This window comes from Lacerta agilis, chromosome 15 (genome assembly GCF_009819535.1).
Source record: "Lacerta agilis isolate rLacAgi1 chromosome 15, rLacAgi1.pri, whole genome shotgun sequence".
NCBI lineage: Eukaryota > Metazoa > Chordata > Lepidosauria > Squamata > Lacertidae > Lacerta > Lacerta agilis.
The window spans coordinates 3356621-3378105 of NC_046326.1; the positions used below are offsets into that span (position 1 = coordinate 3356621).

The window sequence follows — 21485 nt, forward strand, 5'->3', positions numbered from 1 at the left end:
ATCTGATGGCCGTTACCTTTTAGGTAATCGTTTAAATATTTCTTCCCCACCTGCCTTCTACAGACAACATGAGACAGTAATTCCTAGTGAGCTGCCTTTGGTCCAGGAACTCACTAACACTTTGAGGGAATGGGCTGTGATCTGGCACAGGCTGTATGTGGTGAGTTGCGATTCTCTTCTCCTTCTTGGGCTTGGAGGTTTTTGGCAGGTGTGGGGAACCCCTGACTCATGAGCCAAATTAGGTCTGGCAGGTGTCTGAATTTGGCTGCCAGGCCATTCCATGTGTGACATCAGGTGTGGGACAAGTGAGGTTTGAAAGTGAGCCCTGCTGGGATTGGCTGTACAAGAGAGTTTCCCATTGGGAAGGCCCAAGTGCAGCCAGGGGTGCTTGCTTTTGCCCCTGATCAGTTAAGCCAGCCCCGTTAAAGTTGTCATAATGGCATCAGGTAATTTGACAGAGCAGCAGACTTTTAACTGGAGATGCTGGGGATTGAACCTGCATCCAAAACTTGTGCTCTTCCATTGAACAGGGGTCTCTTCCCATTAGCCAGTGGACAATGATTTGTCTTTTGTTCATCTCCAAAAAACCCAGAGAGGCATTTGCTGTTTGTGACTTACTATTTTCAATTACATTTGCTACTTTTAGCCTCCAATCCTTTCTCAGTGTGGTGTAGTGGTTAAGAGCGGTAGTCTCGTAATCTGGGGAACCGGGTTCGCGTCTCCACTCCTCCACATGCAGCTGCTGGGTGACCTTGGGCTAGTCACACTTCTTTGAAGTCTCTCAGCCTCACTCACCTCACAGAGTGTTTGTTGTGGGGGAGGAAGGGAAAGGAGAATGTTAGCCGCTTTGAGACTCCTTTGGGTAGTGAAAAGCGGGATATCAAATCCAAACTCTTCTTCTTCTTCTTCTTTCTTTATTCCCCTAAAGCAGTGGTTCCCAACTAGCTAATTACTGAAGACCCCCCTGTTTTTCAAAAGCCAAACCATGGACCCCCTTCTTTTGAAAATTTTGATAACTTTATGGTAGTTCCCTCTGCCAAGGAATTTTTTGAACAAAATGTGGGCTAGCCCCTGTCGTAGTCCTGTACTGCCAGCCATGGCAGCGGAGGGGGAAGCCAGCCGACCAGCCGAGTCACTTCGTCTTCTGCTTCTTCAGGCTGCTGCTCAGCAGATGAAGCCGACTCCTGGCCCATGACAGCCCCTAATCAGGCATGCGGGTGAGGGAAGGAGCAGTCATGACAATCACATGGGTGGGGTGTGTCAGAAATGTCTGATCTGAGGGAAGAAGCAGTTACAGAGATTGGGTGGGGGAGGGGAGGGGAGGAAGCGAAGTCACCTCCCCCGCATGGTTTGAGGGGGGGGATAGGGATATGGGGTGCATCAAACCACCACCAGTGGGGCAGCCAGCGAAGATACCTGTCCTCTGTGGCTGCTGCCAGGGGCGTAGCAAGGTAAATTGGTACCCGGGGGCAAAAAAATTTTTGTCAACCCCCCCCCCCAAGGCATGGGAAGGTCAGGTGGTACCCGGTGTGGAAAATTTCTTGTCACCCCCCCCCATTGATTCCCCCCCCCGCAAAAATGGTTTTACGTTATTTCATATTTTCTTACAAAGGAATAATAACAAGTAATAATAATAATAAAACCTTTTATTTATATCCCACCCTCCCCGGCCAAAGTCAGGCTCAGGGTGGTTAACACCAGATACATAGCATTGGTATAAAATCATACAATAATTAAATTACCTCCTAAAAACCTTTCAAAGTCTAATTAGATGGCTTTCCACAGGGTTAGGGTTGGGAACAGTAAGTGTTCTCTTAACAGAAATTTCAGCCTTCATGACATAGGAAAACAGCCAAGTGAACAGCTATTTTGGTGGAGGAGGGTCAAGATATTAACCGATATGCATGAAATTTCATATATAGCTATATAATCCCTAGTATAGTAAGATAAGACCTTCGGAGCAGGCATTTAAAAAAAAATCATTTTTTCCCCCAGAAAAAATATTTCTTGCTAATTTGTCACCCCCTCCATTATGGAACCCGGGGCGGCCCGCCCCCTCGCCCCTCCTTGCTACGCCCCTGGCTGCTGCTTTCCTGTGGACTGAGAAAAGCTGCTCTGCCTCAGTGCCAGGGGAAGGTAGTGCCATGGTGCCCTGAAATGAGGGTGATCAGCTGCCCTGTTCTCCATCACCATGAGGGGAAGGCGTTGCCTCGGTGCAAGGAGCGATATATTGCTGTGTATTGCCTGGTCAAAATCGTTATGATGGTGTGATTTCATTTTGACCAATATATTGAAAAATCGCACAGCACTAAAACAGACCATATAATTTGTGATATTACCATGCAAAAAATGACAAAAAAATTAGTGGGGGGGGGAGGAGGAGGCAAGGGATGAGGCCGCAGACACCCGTGTTTGTTCCGTGGACTCCCAAGGGTCCCCAGACCCCTAATTGGGAACCACTGCCCTAAAACCATAATGTCTTGGTCTACAGATCTGCAAACATTCCTACCCCTCTGAGGCCCAACCTGGCAGTGTTTTTGTTCAACAGAATGGCTTTCTCAGTGGGGGATTATTTTAAATGCAAGGATTAGACACCTTAGAAACCACCTTGTATTTTTCTATCCTGTCTGGCAGGAACCCATTCAGAGCTTGCTGAAATGTGTGTAATGTAAACTCCCCTGCAAAAGCCGTGAATGGCCATCCTAGCCAGAAATTTGAAAAGGAAAAAAAAAGTATCTGTATTGTGGATTAGTTTTTTCCTCCCCTGGTTTATGTTTTGCCTACAACAGGAAGAAGGAAGTAAACCACAGAAAGTGCCCCAAATTACTTGCTTCAAATCACTTGGGCAGTGGCTCGTAGAATCTAGTGCAGCGATTGGCAGCTGATGGGTCACAAAGTCTGCCACAAACAGACTGGGCTTCCAAAAACAACAAAGTGTTTTGTGGCATCTTAAAGACCAACCAAAGTATTGTGGAATAAGCTTCCATCAATGGACTCTTTGGACACCCAAAGGGTATATATTTGTATGGTGGTAGTGGCGCTGTGGTCTAAACCACTGAGCCTCTTGGGCTTGCCGATCAGAAGGTTGGTGGTTCGAATCCCCACGACGGGGTGAGCCCCCGTTGCTTGGTCCCAGCTCCTGCCAACCTAGCAGTTCAAAAGCACGTCAAAGTGCAAGTAGATAAATAGGTACCGCTCCGGTGGGAAGGTAAATGGCGTTTCCGTGTGCTGCTCTGGTTTGCCAGAAGCAGCTTAGTTATGCTGGCCACATGACCTGGAAAAACTGTCTGCGGACAAACGCCGGCTCCCTCGGCCAGTAAAGCAAGATGAGCGCAGCAACCCCAGAGTCATCCGCGACTAGACCCAATGGTCAGGGCTCCCTTTACCTTTAGTGGCCCTATGGGTCTTGTGGTGCCTTAGAGCAGCTTTGTGCAACCTTGGGTCCCCAGATGTTGTTGGAGGCCAACACTCTTGTTCTGGTTGGATGCAGAAAATGGTGGGAGCAACCAGCTGGGGAACCCCCAAGGGAAGAAGGCTCAGGGCCTGGTGATTGGTGTTGGGATGACAATAAGTGGTCAGAGGGAGAAGAGAAGGTGTCGGAAGCTGAAGACGTAACAGAGCTGAGTGAGAACTAAGAGTATGTGGCAGAGAGAAGTCCAGAATCAGAGGCAGAAACTGAATCAGGAAAGGAGGGAGGTGAAGAAGCAGAGACGAGTCAGGCTGCTCAGGAGTCAAGGGTGTCTCCAGTGGCATCGCAACAGGGGGGCGGTGGGGGCGGTGCTCTCCCAGTGGCACGTCTCCAGGGGTGACAAGGCGGCGCCCTGCCACGGCGGTGTGAGCAGCCATCACGCCGCCGCAGCCACATGTAGAGGGTCCTCCCAGCCTCCCCCCACCCACCTGGCCCGCCGTAAGCAGCTCCCACTTTCCCGCTTTACAGCAAGCCGGGGATGGAGGGAGGGGGACGGACGGGAGCCATGGCTCCCAAGAGGGTGCAGCTTTGCCAGTGCCCCGGCAAAGCAGCGTGGGGGGGGGGGGGTGACAAAAAAAATTCGCACCGGGTACCACCTGGGCTTGCTATGCCTCTGGGTGTCTCCGCCTCTTACTGCAAAAAGCTCCCCTCCCTGGACTTCCAGAACCGGGAGAGTCATTAAATGGGAGGAGCAAAGGTAGACACACCAACACAATCTCAGATTGCTTGGGAAAGACCTGGGAAAGGAGGAGACGTAGGCACTATGGGAAGACCTTGGGTCTCAGCAACTGCTTCATAGGGGCAAGACCTACCAAAGAAGAGTTGTTAGAACATGAGACTCTAATCTCAAGGTTGTGGGTTTGAGTCCCACGTTGGGCAAAAAATATTCCTTCATTGCAGGAGGTTGGACTAGATGACCCTCTGGACCCCTTCCAACTCTATGATTCTTTGAATTCTCCAACCAATTAACGTGTAAAGAAATCCATGTACTAGGTAAACTATGTAAAAATGTAGCTATCTTATGAAAATAACATACAGAAATGCATTATATTTGGCAATGTCATTTACAAAAATGTGCATATTTGGATAAATTCACACAAAAATGCTGATGGATTTTTATGAGGACTTCCAAACTGATGCAGAAACATGGAGATCTGAATTTGAGATTAGAAAAAGGAGAAGCTGAAATTGACAGGTTCCCCCCTTCGTAAGCATTGCCAAGGGAAATGTAGCAGATTTTGTTTGTGAAGTGGGTATTTAAAACACTGAGCGGTCTGTTTTTCCCTAGTTACTAATTAGTGTAGGCTGCACAATGTGTCCTCTGGGACACACTCATTAGAAATACAAATGGTCCTTAGATTGGTCTCTTTCTTTCGTCCTTCCACTTGACCTTGATTATGCGTAAGCCTTACAGAACCACGCATGATTTCCCCAATGAGAGACAAGGTGAGACATCATTCTTGTGCAGTGAGATAAAGGTTCCTTTTGGTGCATTTATTTTTCTTTGTGTGGTTTATTGAATTGATTTCAAATTGTACAGGGCCCTGATGTCTAATATGATCAAGTCTAGTTTATAAATGTTTTAAATAAATAAATAAATAAATAAATAAATAAATAAATTCTTTCCTAAAGACCTAATGTGAGGTTACATGGGAGATCTGGGAACTTGAGCTCACCATGAAATTTTTCTTCTTCTGAAAGCTACAGCAAGGAACTCATATTGGACTGGGGCAGCATGTAGGGGAGGAGGGTCTAACTCTTGTTAAACTTTTAACAAAATTTGCATGCCGCCTACTCAGTAAGCAAAAAAACACAAAAACCCTCTAAGCCAGGGGTCAGCAAACTTTTTCAGCAGGGGGCCGGTCCACTGTCCCTCAGACCTTGTGGGGGGCCAGACTATATATTGTGGGTGGGGGGAAAACAAATCCCTATGTCCCACAAATAATCCAGAGATGCATTTTAAATAAAAGGACACATTCTACTCATGTAAAAACACGCTGATTCCCGAACTGTGCGCGGTCCAAATTGAGAAGGCATTGGGCTGGATCTGGCCCTCCCGGGCCTTAGTTTGCTTACCTGTGCTCTAAGCGGTTTACAGAGGGCAATCTAAAACATTAATTAAAAATTCCAGAAAAGCATACATTAAAAATAAGTCAACATTTTATTTTTTATTTTTTTTAAAGAATGTGCATATTAGGAGAAAATTTTCAGTAAAATGCCGATGAACTTTCATGAGGACTTTTTTTTTAAAAAAAAAAGTTCACCAACTGATGTGCAAATGTGGAGAACTGAATTTAAGATTGGAAAATGAGAAACTGAAACAAACCCCAACTGACAAATTTGCCAGCAAAGTCAGCTTTGTTAATGAATTCATTCTGCGTTGATCTGAGCTATGGTTGAGAAGATTCCTGGATCCAGGTGGATGTAGCTGGTATATTAAGTTGATGGCGTGCTCAAAACCCATGGCTCATTTTTTAGCCTCCATGCCAGGGTTTTAAATTTCCCCTGATTGCAACCATTAACAGTAACGTCACTGTCTTTTCCTTTTCCTTTTTTGAAATAACATGGATGGATGATTTCCATGAGTTTTTCAACCTGGCAGGTTAATTTTTCATCTCCCTAACTGAAAACAGTTGTGGGGGTGGTTGGGAGGGGAAATATCTGTGCCAGATGTAGCTGAGAGGACCAGATTAGACCCATCGTGGGAATGAAGCAGATCTGGATTCAACATGTCCATAGCCATTTCTGTCCCATCCCTGGTACACCCGGTTGCAGAGTGCTACACTTCCCACTCACCCAGCTTTTCAGCAGTGCTTTTCAGTGCCAATGGTGGTGTAGCCCCCTCCTCACTAGTGTAGGGACACCTATGTCTTATTCTGACCCTCTCCAGCAAGCAGCAACAGGCAGTTAGGATTGTTCTTCTTTGTTTGGTGTCTTTTAAGGTTAAAACTCTCCCAAGGCAGCTTATATACAAAAGGTAAAATTCAGAACTATTAACATCCCATTCCAATGTAATGCAGTCATTGAATACAGACTTTTCAAACATTTCACAATCCAGCAGTGCCCTGCTATAAAGCTAGTGCAAGCAACTTGAGAGAGAACAAACAGCAGTAATATAAATGGTTGATGCTTGGAAATTAAGCTCAGTATCTCGACTAAAAACAGCTCAAAGTAAATGAGTTTTCATTTGAAAGCCAGCACTGATGCAGCCAAATGTACATCACTTGAGATGTGGTGCCACCATTGAAAAGGCCCTGTCTCCAGTATCATCTCTTCCAATCCCTTTTTCTCTCCTTCTGTCTGCTTTAGGAGAACAAGAAGACTCTCTTTCGCCATGTGCAGCAGATGACCTATAGCCTAATTGAATGGCGGTCCCAGATCCTCTCCGGCACCCTTCCCAAAGATGAGCTGGCTGAACTCAAGAAGAAAGTCACAGCCAAAATAGATTATGGCAACAGGTAGGTGGTGCTTCAGTCTTGTCTCCTAGCTAGGGATCTGAATGTGGACAGCGGATTGGTTATGTATGGCTCTCAGGAGTCACTCTGTCCATTGGTGTCCCTTGTGATGAAGCATGCTTAGGATGTTGTGTTTGCACAAGAAGCATCTTTTTGAAATAGGATAACCCTTGATAACAATGTTTTGTTTGGACATGCCAAACTGTGTCCTTTCTGCAGTAAATTATCTCTCCAGGTGCCATTTTGAATTTTCTCCATTTCGCTCTCTCTGTGCGCTCTCTGTCTCTCTGTCCCCCCCCCCCACACACACACTTTTTGAATGGAAGTTATTCAGGGATATATAGCAGAGGAGGAAGTAGGGGAAGGAGCATACCTCAGGGGGGCAAGTCTCAGGTTTGATTCTTCAAAAGAATTTGCATTCTTCTAAAATTCTCTTGTAGCTGAAATGTCCAGGTAACCTGATTTCGCACTCGATTCTGTGATGAGCAGCACATCAAGGAAATGAGCACAGCTTTGTCTGTATGCTAAGCCCTAGCTTTAAGAACAGGTGCTGCATATTTTAACTCTTAAGCTCTGTTCTATGGCGATGTTTTGGCCTGTCTTTTATGTGTGTGCATATATGTGTAGCATGTGCCATGCAACTTCTGTGTGTTGATTGATTGATTGATTGATTGATTTACTGATGTGGTAAAAAATGTTATTATACCTAGCCCAAAAGGGCTGGATTTCTCTCTCTCTCTCTCTCTCTCTCTCTCTCTCTCTCTCTCTCTCACACACACACACACACGTTTCCAGCTCTGCTGTTGCACCCCCCCCCCAATTAAAAGTCCTGAAAGCAGGAGCTTGCAAGGAAGGCACAATCAAAACCAGAAATTTCTTAAATAGTGCAACCCACTTCCAAAGGTTTAGAGGCAATTAGCAAAAAACAGGAGGGTACCATGCAGAAGTGAGTTTTAGTAGCGTGAGCTCTCCCTAAGACATGATGTAGTCTCAGGGCCGTAGCTGGGGGGGGAGGCTCCCACCAGGGGTGCAGGTGAGGGGGTACGTAAAACTGGCTTTAAAATATGTCCATAAATATGTCTATAAATAAAAATATTGATTATTGCCTCATAAGAAAAGGTTTTAAATGGAGGGTCTTTATATGATATGCGGGGGCCCTGTTTTTCTCTATTTTTCGTGGCTAGGGGGTGCAATCTGGACAGGGGCTCAAGATCGCTTAGCTACGGCTCTGTGTAGTCTGGTCAATTTTTAAAGACTTTGATTTGCCCCTTCATTTCTAGGGCAGGTTATTGGCACTGATTTTTGTGTTGTGTGTTCTTTTCAGAGCAAAGCAGTTTGGGTTGGGCGCAGAATCTCTCCCATGGCCACCACTCACCCCCCAATCTGTTCCCCCCACCTCATATATTTCTCTCTCTCTCTCTCTTTCTGAAACTCTAGTACTAGAAGTCAGAGTGGCAGAGAGAGGAAATGTCTGCACTATGGGGAGGTTGGTGGAGGATATGAGACAGGTTCCGTTGCATGGGAAGAGCTACCGCTTGGTGGCAAAGCATCTGCTTGTACACAGAAGGTCCCAGGTTTAATCCCTGGAATCTCCAGGAAGGGCCTGAAGTGCTGGAGAGCCTCTGCCAGTCAAGGCAGCAGTTCAAGACTGGATGGTCCCAGTGGTCTGACTCGGCATAAGGGCTCATCCACACTTCCATTTTTCCTGTATTTTCTTCCACTTGTCCCTTGCTTTCTAGGCATGGGTCCAGTAGGTTTTTCTTTTGCCTCGCTGCTTTCCCCAACAAAACCTCCCTGCTTTCCCCAACAAAACCTGCTGTTTACCACAGTGGACAAACGAAGTGTGGATGAACCTTAAGGACGTTTTCTCTGCTCCTATGCAGGCCCCCTTTCATGGGGGTGGGCTATGGGATTCACACACACAAACTTCTGTCTGTCTATTTATTTATCAATCTTTTTATATGGGGAAGAACTGTACAGCTCCTATGTTGCAGGCAAAAGATGGAGGTTTGATCACCAGGCTCTGTAGACGTAGGGCTGGCAGGGATTCCTGGCTGACACCCTGGAGAGCCACTGCCAATCACGGCAAACAATACTGAGTCTGACGGACCAAGGATCTAACACAGTATATTGCAGTTTTTGATACATGATTGGTTCATTTGTGGTTTAGACAAATTTATCTGCCACTGTTGCATCTTGTTTGAGCCTGAGACGCACGACAGACGTTGCACACTCAGCATGTTAATTGGTAACCTTCTCTTTGCAGATGAAGTAAGCTTTGGACCTTCTGTCCTGTTTGTAGGTTGCTTCCATGGCTCATTGATCATGTCAGCTCTCTTTCAGATACAGTAATTAAGAAGCCACTTGAAAGCAAGAAGCTAAAAAATTAACTTTATTGAGGAAATGTCATAAATTTGAGTAGGTGCTTCGGTAGTGCCAAAGAACCTTAATTGATTGTGTTGTGATTCAGCCATGGACCTCATTAATTCTACCTACCCTGCCATAGTTGTTCATTTTTCTTCCCTTTTATTCAGTCTGGTCACCAACCTTCTTGGGCACACTGGCAAGTAGCAGTAGCTGCTATGGGCACCACATACGACACAACTGAGCACACACTGCAGCCTGTTCTATTGACTGCTGTGGGATGCCTCTTTTAAGCCTACTTTCAGTGGGTGGAGTTGACCCTCTTGGCACCAGGGAAGTCCTCTGCAAGCACACACGTGCCTGTGTGCGCCACATTGCTTACTGCGTTCTGCTGCATTGCAGCATAGCTGTATGCAGAACTTCATGCAGTAGCAAGATGCAAAAGGTCTCTCCTCCTTTCCATCAGTTTGGGTACCTCCACTTAGTTTCCCCCTCCCGGCTTTCATGCTGCACTCCTCTGCTGCCATGCTGGCATGTTAGAAGTTTTGGATGACCTTGGGGAAGTGGAGGAAGCAATATGCATTGGAAGCTAGTCCATTAGAGTGAATGGGCACTGCCTCACCTACCTTGGCCTGCCTCCACTTGCCTGCCATCTTGTAACCAGTCATTGACTCCGGCTTCACCTACTGTTGGCTTCCCTGCCATCTGCCCCACCAGTCCCAATGGGCACCAGCCACCACTGGCAATATATCTAGGTTCTTATGTGTGCTGCAAGGTCCAGCAGCATGACCAGGCAGCTTCTGATGGCCCAGCGCTGCTTCCTTGCCACTGCTTTTCATGTGCGGTGCTGCCACCACTTCAGGTTTCTCCATCAGTTATGGTGCTGCGTCCTCCTCTCTCTCTCTGCTGTTTGTGGGGAGGTCCTGCCCATCCACCTGTTCACCAATAGTGAACCTGCTATGTACAAGGCCTGAAGTTAGAAAGACAAGTGCTCTGCTCCTTTCTCCTCCAATTTATACACTGTTTTGGTTCAGTTTCCTCAGAGAGTGTTGGGGTTTCTCTTCTCTAGGGACTCCATCTGTGTTAAGTTGATTTGCTTACATTGCCCCCACTCCCCAACATCACTCCATCCTCCATCTCAGCAAGCAAGAGACAGCATCCAGGATACATTCCAGCAAGGCAAAAACACTTGAAGGGGGTGCAGAGCAGAGCCAACGAGGGGGACATCCTTGGGAGGGGTCTATCCTCAAGAGTGTCCCGTGAGCCAGATAGAGGCCTGCAGACCACATTCCTCACCTCAGGTTCAGGTTCCTATGAGTTCCCTTGTTAATCCATATCCCTTACTTACCATTGACTGTTTGTTTTCCTGCAAGGATCTTGGGGCTGGACTTGGTGGTACGAGACGATAATGGCAACATCCTGGATCCAGATGCTACCAGCACAATTGCACTCTTTAAGGCACACGAGACGGCATCCAAACGAATAGATGAAAGGATCCAAGAGGAAAAGGTATAAGCAACTGTGACACCAAATGAGATGCAGGGATGTCTTGGCAGAGAACACTGTGAGCCCGGTTTTGGTTTGAGTGAGCAAATATGGCATGTGCTGCCTTTCCAGCATTACAGTATCAGGTCAATGAATAATTTCATGGCTTCCTGTTAAGATTAGACATGGGTGATCTCTCTCCTGTTCATATTGGATTAATTTGGACATGTTCCTAGCTCTGCCTGCAAATCAGGGAAAAAATCAAATCACTTTCTGAGCCAATCTGAATGGGGACAGATTCAGATTCATAGTAGCTACCCGATCCCTGGCAAGGCAACAAAGAAAAACTGTCATAAGGCAGCCTTCCCCAACCTAGTTCCCTCCAGGTGTTGTTGAACAACAACTCCCATCAGCCCCAGGCAGAGTGGCCAGTGGCCAAGGGTGATGTGAGTTGTAGTCTAAAACATCTGGAGGGCACCAGATTGGGGAAGGCTGACCTAAGTGAATGTTTTAAGAACAGGACTCTTACATCGCTAACATCTGCAAGACAGATTTTACCAGATAATGCTGTTCTCGGTCATGGAAAAAGCTTGTCCTGTGGTTGTGCAAAGCCTAGGAGCGCTGATAGAAATAAGTTGAGAACGTTAAATATAAGCCATCTGCTTGGATGCTGTTGAAACATTCACTGCCCAAGGTGGTATATTCCTTTCTTATGACTCATTGGATGGCCTTGACTTGTGTTATCTGTTAAAAAAGAGGTGAATAACTACTACTGCTTCATGGGCAAACATGAAATTTATTAAGGGTAAACAAGGTGGCTTTGCATGTGGTGACTGCATTTGGACATTACTCTGAGCCATAGTTTAGGGTGATGAGAACATGCTGCAACCAGCCTTAGAATTCTTCCTTCGTTGCCTTTTCTGGTGTAGCTGCTATGAGGAGTTCAGACGTTTTCACTTCCAATTTCCATTAAACATACTTGAGCCTATTCTTCAGATCCTGAACTGGACTATGGTGAATGTGAGCTGTGGTTTATTTAAACAAGCCAACATCATAAGCTATTATTTGAAATGAGCTTATTTCAAATAAATCATACGTAACATTAGCCACACCTTACTTGTTCATATGAACTGGTTAAGCAAAAATGGAGGCGAAAGCTTGTTCTCATCATACTAAACTGTGGTTAAGTAGGATGTCTGAACAATCCTAATGTGTTTTTTTAGTTTTAAAACACATCTAAACACACTCTAATGTTTTAGTAAGCTTGCAGAGGGGTAGCAGCAAAAGTTATTCTGTTGTAGCAAAAAACCACAACTGTCTTGTGGCACCTTAAAGATAAACCAATGTATTATGGCAGAAATTTTGGGATATCATAGTCTGCTTCATCAGATGCACAAATGGTTACTCTGAGTTGCAGATAAATAAGCACATGTTTGTTGCAGGGTGGGGTGATCTTAAACAGTGAGATCAGAAGGAAGTGAAATGCAGACGTGTAGACGGTGATAATTGTGTACTTAATTACATAATTTCTATTTGTTTTTAGCACTGCTAGTCATTCATGGAAGTGACTTCTTAATAATAAGGGTATGACCTAATTGATTAAATCTTCATTGATTTTAATTGTTTGAGGTTGATGATGATTAATCTATCAATTTACAATTAGAATGTAGGTAGAAATAATTTCTGAAGCAAGAAGCCTATTTCCTTACAGGGATGCATCCCTGTTATACTAGGCATCATCTTACAGGAGAGAGAATTATGTGTGTGCGAGAGAAAGGAGATAATCTCTTTTAATATGTGTTTGCCATAAGCAGTTCTTGTAAGCACATGTATTCAAAACATGATACAGTATATACATACATGTGAGCACACACAAAATCTTCTGTCTCGTTAATTTTAAGTACTGTATATTCTGGTGTATAAAACTACTTTTTAATCCAGGAAAATCTTCTCAAAAGTCGGGTGTCGTCTTATACGCCGGGTGGAGAATCTGCGGTCAAGTATTATCTCAAACTCTATATTTTAACTGGGAAAGTTGGGGGTCGTCTTATACGCCGAAAAATACGGTACCATTTCTGTCTATTAAAAGCTTTTTTAAAAAACACACACACACAATAAAACCCTCTAGATGTTGTTGGACTCCAGCTCCCATCAACCCCAGCCAAAATGGCCAGTAGTCATAGGTGATGCAAGACCACAGGTTTTCCAGCGCTGATCTAACCAATTAATTGCAGCCCTTGTTCTACATAAACGCCACTCTCGATTTTGCTGTGCCACTGGTTCTATCTATAACAGTCTTATTTGGATGTGGGCTGAGAAAATAGATAGTTTTCAAGACCGATTGGCTGTGGCATATGCTCAGTCCCCTGCTAAAGTTTCACTTTCTTGTTCATCTCTTCTTTCCATCAAGTCTTTGCAGCAGAATGTAGACCTGCGGGGACAGTCCATTTTCAATACAACCCACACATACAGTCTTTATGTCAATTTCAAGAACTTCGTCTGCAACATCGGTGAGGATGCAGAGCTGCTTATGAGCCTCTATGATCCTGACCAATCCAAGTTCATTAGGTATGTGGTTATTCCAATGCTTTCTTCTAAACAAGAAAAAGAATTCCACTAAAAGAAAGAGTGTGATACAGACTTAGGCATCAATAGAATAGTTTTGGAGGGTTGGGCTCCTTTTCTCCCTTCCCTTCCTCTTCACATGTGAGTGGGGGAGATGTGAAGCTTCTATTTGCTATTCACCCAAATAGAATAAACTGTGGCTTTTGCAAACCATAGTTTGTTCACAAGCCAGGATATCCTAAACCAGGGGTCAGCAACCTTTTTCAGCCGTGGGCCGGCCCACCATCCCTCAGACCTTGTGGTGGGCCGGACTATTTTTTGGGGGGAGGGGAATGGACGAATTCCTATGCCCCACAAATAACCCAGAGATGCATTTTAAATAAAAGGGCACATTCTACACATGTAAAAACACCAGGCAGGCCCCACAAATAACCCAGAGATGCATTTTAAATAAAAGCACACATTCTACTCATGTATAAACACCAGGCAGGCCCCACAAATAACGCAGAGATGCATTTTAAATAAAAGCACACGTTCTACACATGTAACCCAGAGATGCATTTTAAATAAAAGCACACATTCTACTCATGTATAAACACCAGGCAGGCCCCACAAATAACCCAGAGATGCATTTTAAATAAAAGCACACATTCTACACATGTAACCCAGAGATGCATTTTAAATAAAAGCACACATTCTACACATGTAACCCAGAGATGCATTTTAAATAAAAGCACACATTCTACTCATGTAAACACATGCTGGTTCCTGGACCATCTGTGGGCTGGATTTAGAAGGCGGTTGGGCCGAATTCGGCCCCCGGGCCTTAGTTTGCCTACCCATGTCCTAAACAGTGTTTCTCATAATTGGACAAAACCACACACAGAAACTTCCTTCTTCGCCCCTACTTGCAAGGGAGATGAGGAGTATGTGAGTCCAGACTTTTATCTGCTTGTTCTTATGAGAAACATTGGATTGTTGTTGCTTATGCTCTGGCTAGCACATAAATTAAGGTTCATAAAACGTTTACCCACACATTGAGGCTACCTTCACAATTGAATTGGCAGGTGAACATACTGGCAAAATTCAACTCTTGCTTGCTTCCACCCTCCTGCTATTTCTGATAAGAAAAGAAATTAACCTTTGAGATTTTCCCCAAATCTCTTTGGTGCATGGCTGGTGCCTTTTTGCCTGAGCACTGGAAATGTTCCCTCACTTGGTGTCTGAAATGGTACTGTCCATTGTCTCATCATGGTATGCCATCCCTTGCATATGTCCAACCTCTGTGCGACTTCATTCATTTTGGTGGGGTTGCTCAGGGGAAATTCCTGTTGGGTTAGGTTTCCACTCCTCTGCCTTAACCTGCCTCCTGATATGGCAAATCCTTTAGATAGAGAACCTGGTGCCCTCCCACATTGATGGACTCCAACTCCCATCAGCATGTCCAGTGGTCAGTGATGATGGGAGTTGCAGTTCAAGAACATCAGGAGGGCTACAGGTTCCCTATGTCTGACCTAACACTCTGAGCAAAATCATTACCTGGTTTTTCTTTCTATGAAATGCCAAAGCACCTGAAAGTTTGTTTCACCTGGACGCAACAGTTGCTTCTCTTTGAAGTTCTGTACTTTTCTTCTTTCTTTTTTGCCACTGGGCAAAGTGATTCATGATTTAATTAGCATAATTAGGTATGGTGATGTGACCTAATTAACCTAGCCTAGCTATAACAATGTTTGTTTTATTTTTTTTGTAGTGAAAACTACCTGGTTCGTTGGGGAAGTAATGGAATGCCAAAGGAAATTGAAAAACTTAATAACCTTCAAGCCGTCTTTACGGTAATTCCTGTTGTTCTGCACTTGAGAGAGTTTGTTCTCCCCTGCCCCGCCTGCAGCTAAGTTATTTGTGGCACTCTTCTTATAACTGTTGCTTTATTACTTTTGTTGTGATAGGCCTTTACATCATTGCAGGAAGCGGTGGAGGCTACCAGACTGGTTGCTCTTTAAATGCAGATTGTTAAGCCACCTGGCAAACACAACACAAAGCCAAACAAGTTTTTATTCTTTAAAGGTCATTTTGACATGCTGGCTCGCCTTCATTACTTAAGCTCTGCCGATTTTGCAGGATTTTCAGACATTACTTTGGTTCTGTAGTTTCTGACCAAAGAACAACTGTGAAACCTGAATTACAAGTGCCTTGTGAGGTTGCCCTAAACCTGAGCCCTTAAAATCGCCGGTGACTTAGGCAAGTCTTGCCTGCTTCGATTTTAAAATAGTGATTGTAAAGTCCTTTGCCTCTTCGTTCATTTATTTAAGAAGTGGCTTAAAAGTGAAAAATGGACCTTTCCCAATGAGGAGAATGAAACCAAAAATAAAACAGGAATGTTTTCAATAAGTACAATTTTTTTTGCAACTGAAATACTATTGGAAATTCAATCATGCCTGCTTGCATCCTGAAAAATAATGAAAGAGATGTATCTCCCCAGTAATCAAATTCTATAATCTCAGTCCTGTCCAATATCACCACTCTGAACCATTGACAAAGGGACATATTTCAACTTTGTGATGGAAAGGCTGAAAGTGCAATGATCTCTGAAACATCAACAGGCCTAAAGAGTGCATTTTGATAAACTGCGGTGACCATCTTTTGGTGGAGTCAGCAACAAATCATGGCTTGCAAACATGGTTTGTTCATGGTAATAATAAACCATGATTAAGCTTCTGAGCCAGGTTTGGACAACCAAATAAGCCATGGCTTAATAAACCTTGTCTTAGCATTATGTACGAGCCAGGCCAGTATATAGAATTGTTCACGTCCCGTGTATTTGTATCTTTTTGTTTAAGTTTCTAGTCTCTGCTGCAGAAAAAAAGAGTTTGAAAAAGGGAGTGATGTTTTCATTGAAGAATCAGAAATAAGGATTGTAGCTTATTTTCCTGTGTCGGGAGTCAAGAGGCATGACAATGGGAAGAGACAGTTTGCATGATTTATGCTAGCAAGGCAGGCATGTATTTGTAGAGGCATTTGGGGGCTGATCTTACGGGTGGTGCTGTGGGTTAAACCACAGAGCCTAGGGCTTGCCAATCAGAAGGCCGGCAGTTCAAATCCCTGCAACGGGGTGAGCTCCCGTTGCTCGGTCCCTGCTCCTGCCAACCTAGCAGTTCAAAAGCACGTCAAAGTGCAAGTAGATAAATAGGTACCGCTCCAGCGGGAAGGTAAACAGTGTTTCCGTGTGCTGCTCTGGTTCGCCAGAAGTGGCTTAGTCATGCTGGCCACATGACCCGGAAGCTGTACACTGGCTCCCTCGGCCAGTAAAGCAAGATGAGCGGCGCAACCCCAGAGTCATCCGTGACTGGACCTAATGGTCAGAGGTCCCTTTACCTTTACCGTACATATTTACAGAACTTTTTTTCTCCATGAACTTGCCCAGAATCCCAAACTGCAACATAATACGGAAGCTCTGCAAGATGCCCTTTTTGGAGGTCTTTGTTAAGCAGTGAGGGGTCTTTTCTGCCGGCTGATATTATACACATTGGTTTCCAGCCCTGGATCATCAATCTCAAAACTAGAAATAACTCTGCTCTACTTCCCTGTCAGTGGCAGGTTTGCATTAGATGGAAACATGATGTCATCATTTAGTGGTGGAATGGTTAATTATTGGCTCTCGCTTCCTGGCGAGTAGTAGAGAGGTTTTCTGCAGAACAAGGAAGTGGTGGAGGGGTGAGTTATGGGTTCATCTCAACCACTTTGATTTGATCTCTCACTTGGAGGAGTTACTGTCTGCAGGATCCTTTTACCTGGCATAGCAAGTCTTGGAACATGACCGACCTAGCTGTAGTATCAAATACTTAAATCCTCACTAAGGGTGCAGCCCAGTAGGAATTTGTTGTCCTTTCCTCCCTACTGTCAGAATTTACCGGTAGATTTTAAACACTTTGGAGAAAGGAACCTGCAAGTTGTATCCCACTAAGTTCTGCTCAGAGTAAGCCCACTGAATTGAATTCACCCAATTTCCATTAATTTTGGTGGGTATATTCTGAGTATCACCAACATTGCTTTCCTTCCTTCCTTTTTTAACTTTTCTTTTTGGTTTTGTTACTCTATAGAGTACCAGGTACACTGATAACACTATATCAATTTATTTTCATTAGGGCTGCAGTGTTGTGGCAATTTATTCATGCAGATGGATCCATTAAAACACTTTCAGCTTTTTAGAAAGGCCCCCAAATTTCAAGTGATGGCAGAATTTTACTTTTTGGAAATTAGTTTTAATATAAGTAGTTAATATACAGTGGCAACAGTCCTTCCTCTGTGGTTGAAAGAAGAAGGGATGCCTCTTCTAAGACAAGGCAAGCTGCAATGTCTGTGCCCATCATACAAAAACAAAGGAGATGTGGTTTTTTCTATTGCATTTTTCTCATATGTACATTTGTGCAAATTTTACAGTACTTATTTATTTACATACTAGCTGACCCGGCCACGTGTTGCTGTGGGTTTTTTTCTTTTTCTTTTTAAAATTCTCCTGACCCCGAGAGTATTCTGGAAGCTCCTGTTTTCATTCTTCCCTGTCCCTTTAGGTCAGCAACCTTTTTCAGCCGTGGGCCGGTCCACTGTCCCTCAGACCATGTGGTGGGCCGGACTATATTTTTTTGGGGGGGGGGGAATGAACTAATTCCTATGCCCCACAAATAACCCAGAGATGCATTTTACATAAAAGAACACATTCTACTCATGTAAAAACACACCGATTCCCATTACATAAAAGAACACATTCTACTCATGTAAAAACACCAGGCATGCGAAGCTGCGGCGGCCATTTTAGGAGAGGGCAATGGCGACCTTAAAGAGCATTCTCCCCCACCCCAGTCCCAAACTTACCCAGTCCCAAAATCACGCACCCCAGCGAAACAATCCCCTCAGAGCTGGTCTTACTCAGTGCAACCTCTCAGGCATGCCTCCTGCTCCATGGTTTTTTTTTTCTCGGAGCATGCGAAGCTGTGGCGGCCATTTTAGGTGAGGGCACAGGCATTGTTGCTCTGGCCAGGTCTGATGATGTCAACGGGCCATCTGCCTTTCTATTGGATGCTGTTGGAGTCTTCATTCCTTTTGCTGGTGAGGTATAATAGGCGCACCAATTTTTTTTGGGCCTTTATTCTAGGCATGAAAGGTGTGGTTTTTTTGTGCAATTTGTAAGTAATAAACAAACCATAAAGCTTACAAACTAATACAGCAAATTAGAAAAAAATGGCAAACTAAAACAGCAACAGCTGACTTAAATAGATGGTGAAAATCCAAAGTCAAAGGAATGTTTACTTTAGCTGTTTTTAAAATCTGAGAAAACAGAATATTTTTCCCCTAGTGCCTAAATGATAGTAATGAAGTATGTAGGCAGGTCTCCTTGAGGAGTGCATTCCAAGGGTGAGGGGTGACCACAGAAAAGGCTCTCTCTCTCCAGAGACCACTTCAGAGAAAGACAATGACTATCTCAGTGCGTTAGCAGATTGGCATGGTAGAAGGCGGTCTAACAAATATCTGGGCACCATGTATTCAGAAAGCATTACCAGAGATGTCTAGTAAAACAGATTATTTGTTAGGTGTCAACTGAGGGTATGTGGTGAACCAACGCGACAGTGATGGGGGATTGAGGATTGGAATGATCATTCTGTGGTATTATGGCAGTGGACAAAGTGGTAGTGCACCTCTTGATTTTGTGGGAAATGTATTGTTATGATTTGTTTTAATGTTAATTAAATGTGGGGTGTTGTTTTTAAAAAGACAAGCTCCAGGCAAGCAAAAACACTCCAGGAAGGTACAAAGCAGGGCTTTTGAGGGGGGTGGCTCAGGAGGTTATGTGGCCTGAGGAGAGTCATATCCCTGTTCTAGGATTTTGGATGGTTGACTGGCAAAGTCCTGTTTCTTTCTGCCCTCTCACTCACAACCTAGTCTGAGGTGCTTTTGGCTGTCTTTTCCTTCTGTAGCCTAATGACTTCTGTTGCCCTTTTAGGACCTTAGCAGTTCTGACCTGATACGGCCTCGAATCAGCTTGGTGTGTCAGATTGTGAGAGTAGGCCACATGGAGCTCAAAGAGGGCAAGAAACACACCTGTGGACTCCGGAGACCCTTTGGAGTGGCAGGTATGGAGGCCAATAAGATCAAAAGATCCTATTTGCAAGGCAGTCCTATCAAAAATGGATGAAACGGGCAGGGCAGTAGTCTAAGGCCTGAGCTCAAATTCTGATTTTGTCCCTAATGAGAAGTTGGGATGTGCGAGAAATTAAATCAACACTTCCTGAATCAATATGCAAACTGAAGTGTAGCTATCTTTTGAAATTTGCACTTCTCTGAATACTGTGGTGCAGTATTCTAAATGTGTACCGAAAGGAATATAGTTGGGAAATGCACACACATAATTGTGTATATTAGTGAAAATGTACAAAAGTGCTCTGTTAGGGAAAATTGTTTGCAAAAAAAATCACGTTGGGTGGAATATGTGAGCAAAAGCATACAAAGTTTCATGTTGACATTAAAGAAATCAAAAGCCAGTGTGGAAATGAGGCAAACTGAATTTAAGTTTAAGAAAATGTGAATCCAAGATTTGACAGATTTGTCCATCCCTGATTATAAGCTATAAGCAGAACTTGTGTCTATCAGACAGATATGTGGGATTAGTAGATGAGCATGAAGTCTGATTATGAAGTGTAATATTTTTCAGAGCCACTTTTGTAGTGGCTTGTTCATTACAAAAGCAAATTTCAGGTCCTTATGAATATACAGAAAAACATGGTAAGCTGGGGGCAACCTCTGATGAAATCTCCAAAGTCATGTAGGACCTGAGCCATTTTAGGGATGGATTTTCAGCTCCCTACAGGCTCCATGTCCTCTGCCCCATGGCCCTTTGGCTCACCTATTTCTCGAGTCTTTTCGTGAACCTCTCTCCTTCCATTCCTTGGGGATGTGAGGCAATATTAAAGTAGGCTGAAATGACACTTAAGTAACAAATGTTACAAACATAAGAAATGACTTTCCATATAAAAAGAAGGCCCATTAAATGTAGTCCCTCCTCCTTTCTGTGTCACCATCATCTGGTCCTGTGATGTGCACTGCATCTGGGCTATAGCTTCATGCCAAAGCCAGTGCTTTGCATGCAAAAGGTTCCAGGTTCAGTATTCAGGTAGGGTGAAGAAACATCCCTGTTGGAAACTGGAGAGCTGCTGACAGTCAGTGTAGACAATATTGAACTAGATGGACCAGTGGTCTGACTCAGTATAAGGCAGAATTCTGTGTTCCTAGCTATGATCCTCTCCTTAAAGTTGTGATGGTTGGCTCAGAACCTAAAGAAGATTTCACATTCAGTGAGCTTGTGGTTCAAGTGATGTACTAAAAATGTTATTGCCATATTTGCTCTGTATTTTAACACTCTTAGTAACACCAGCTCCTCATTTTGTAAAATGAATGGGTTGAGAAATGAATGAGAGAAGTGTCTTACTGTTCCCGGCTGTTGGGGCTCCAATCCAAAAGCAGTGATTTCCCAGCTGTCATAGCACAATTTCACATCCCTTTCAGGTGGCTCCATTTCACCCAGCTAAACAAACAAAAATGAGTTGATTAAATAAAGTCTAGTGAATGGCAGTGAATGGCACCTGCTTGATTCTCTGTGGACTGAGAGCTAGTGTTTCAATCTGTTACATTTTATATTGCACCCTTTCTCCAAGGAGCTCAAGCTGATGTATGTGATGCCTTCCCAGTTTACTTTCACAACAACCTGGTGAGAGGGGTAGGGCCGGTTGAAAGAGACCTATAGTCACCCAGTGAGTGTCAAGGATGAGCTTCTTTGAACATAAGAAGAGCCCAGCACAATTGGGTGCAAAAGTGCATCTGTTCCAGTCGCCTGTTCTTACAGTGGCCAACCAGATGCCTCTGGGAAGCCCACGAGCAGGACCTGAGTGTAACTGCACTCTCCCCATTTGTGATTCCCAGCATCTGGTATTCAGAGGTGGTAGGTAACCAAGTTTTACTCAGAGAAAACCCATTGAAATCAATGGACTAAGTAAAACTTAGTCAAACACTACCTGTACTGCCTCTGATAGTTGAGTTAGAGCATGGCCATCATTACTAGTAGTCGCTAATTGCCTTAAACTTCATGAATTTGGCTAATC

General features: G+C 44.2%; 1 protein-coding gene across 3 annotated transcripts in view; it reads left to right on the forward strand.

Moving 5' to 3' along the window:
• DOCK5 (dedicator of cytokinesis 5) overlaps positions 1-21485 on the forward strand; it is a 155170-nt gene that overhangs the window by 51409 nt on the left and 82276 nt on the right. For all 3 annotated transcript variants that reach the window (XM_033171850.1, XM_033171848.1, XM_033171849.1), the window contains exons 5-10: positions 64-160; positions 6779-6927; positions 10662-10797; positions 13184-13341; positions 15089-15170; positions 19334-19463. In XM_033171850.1, coding sequence (XP_033027741.1) covers positions 64-160; positions 6779-6927; positions 10662-10797; positions 13184-13341; positions 15089-15170; positions 19334-19463 — 752 coding nt within the window. The remainder of the gene's footprint in view (positions 1-63; positions 161-6778; positions 6928-10661; positions 10798-13183; positions 13342-15088; positions 15171-19333; positions 19464-21485) is intronic.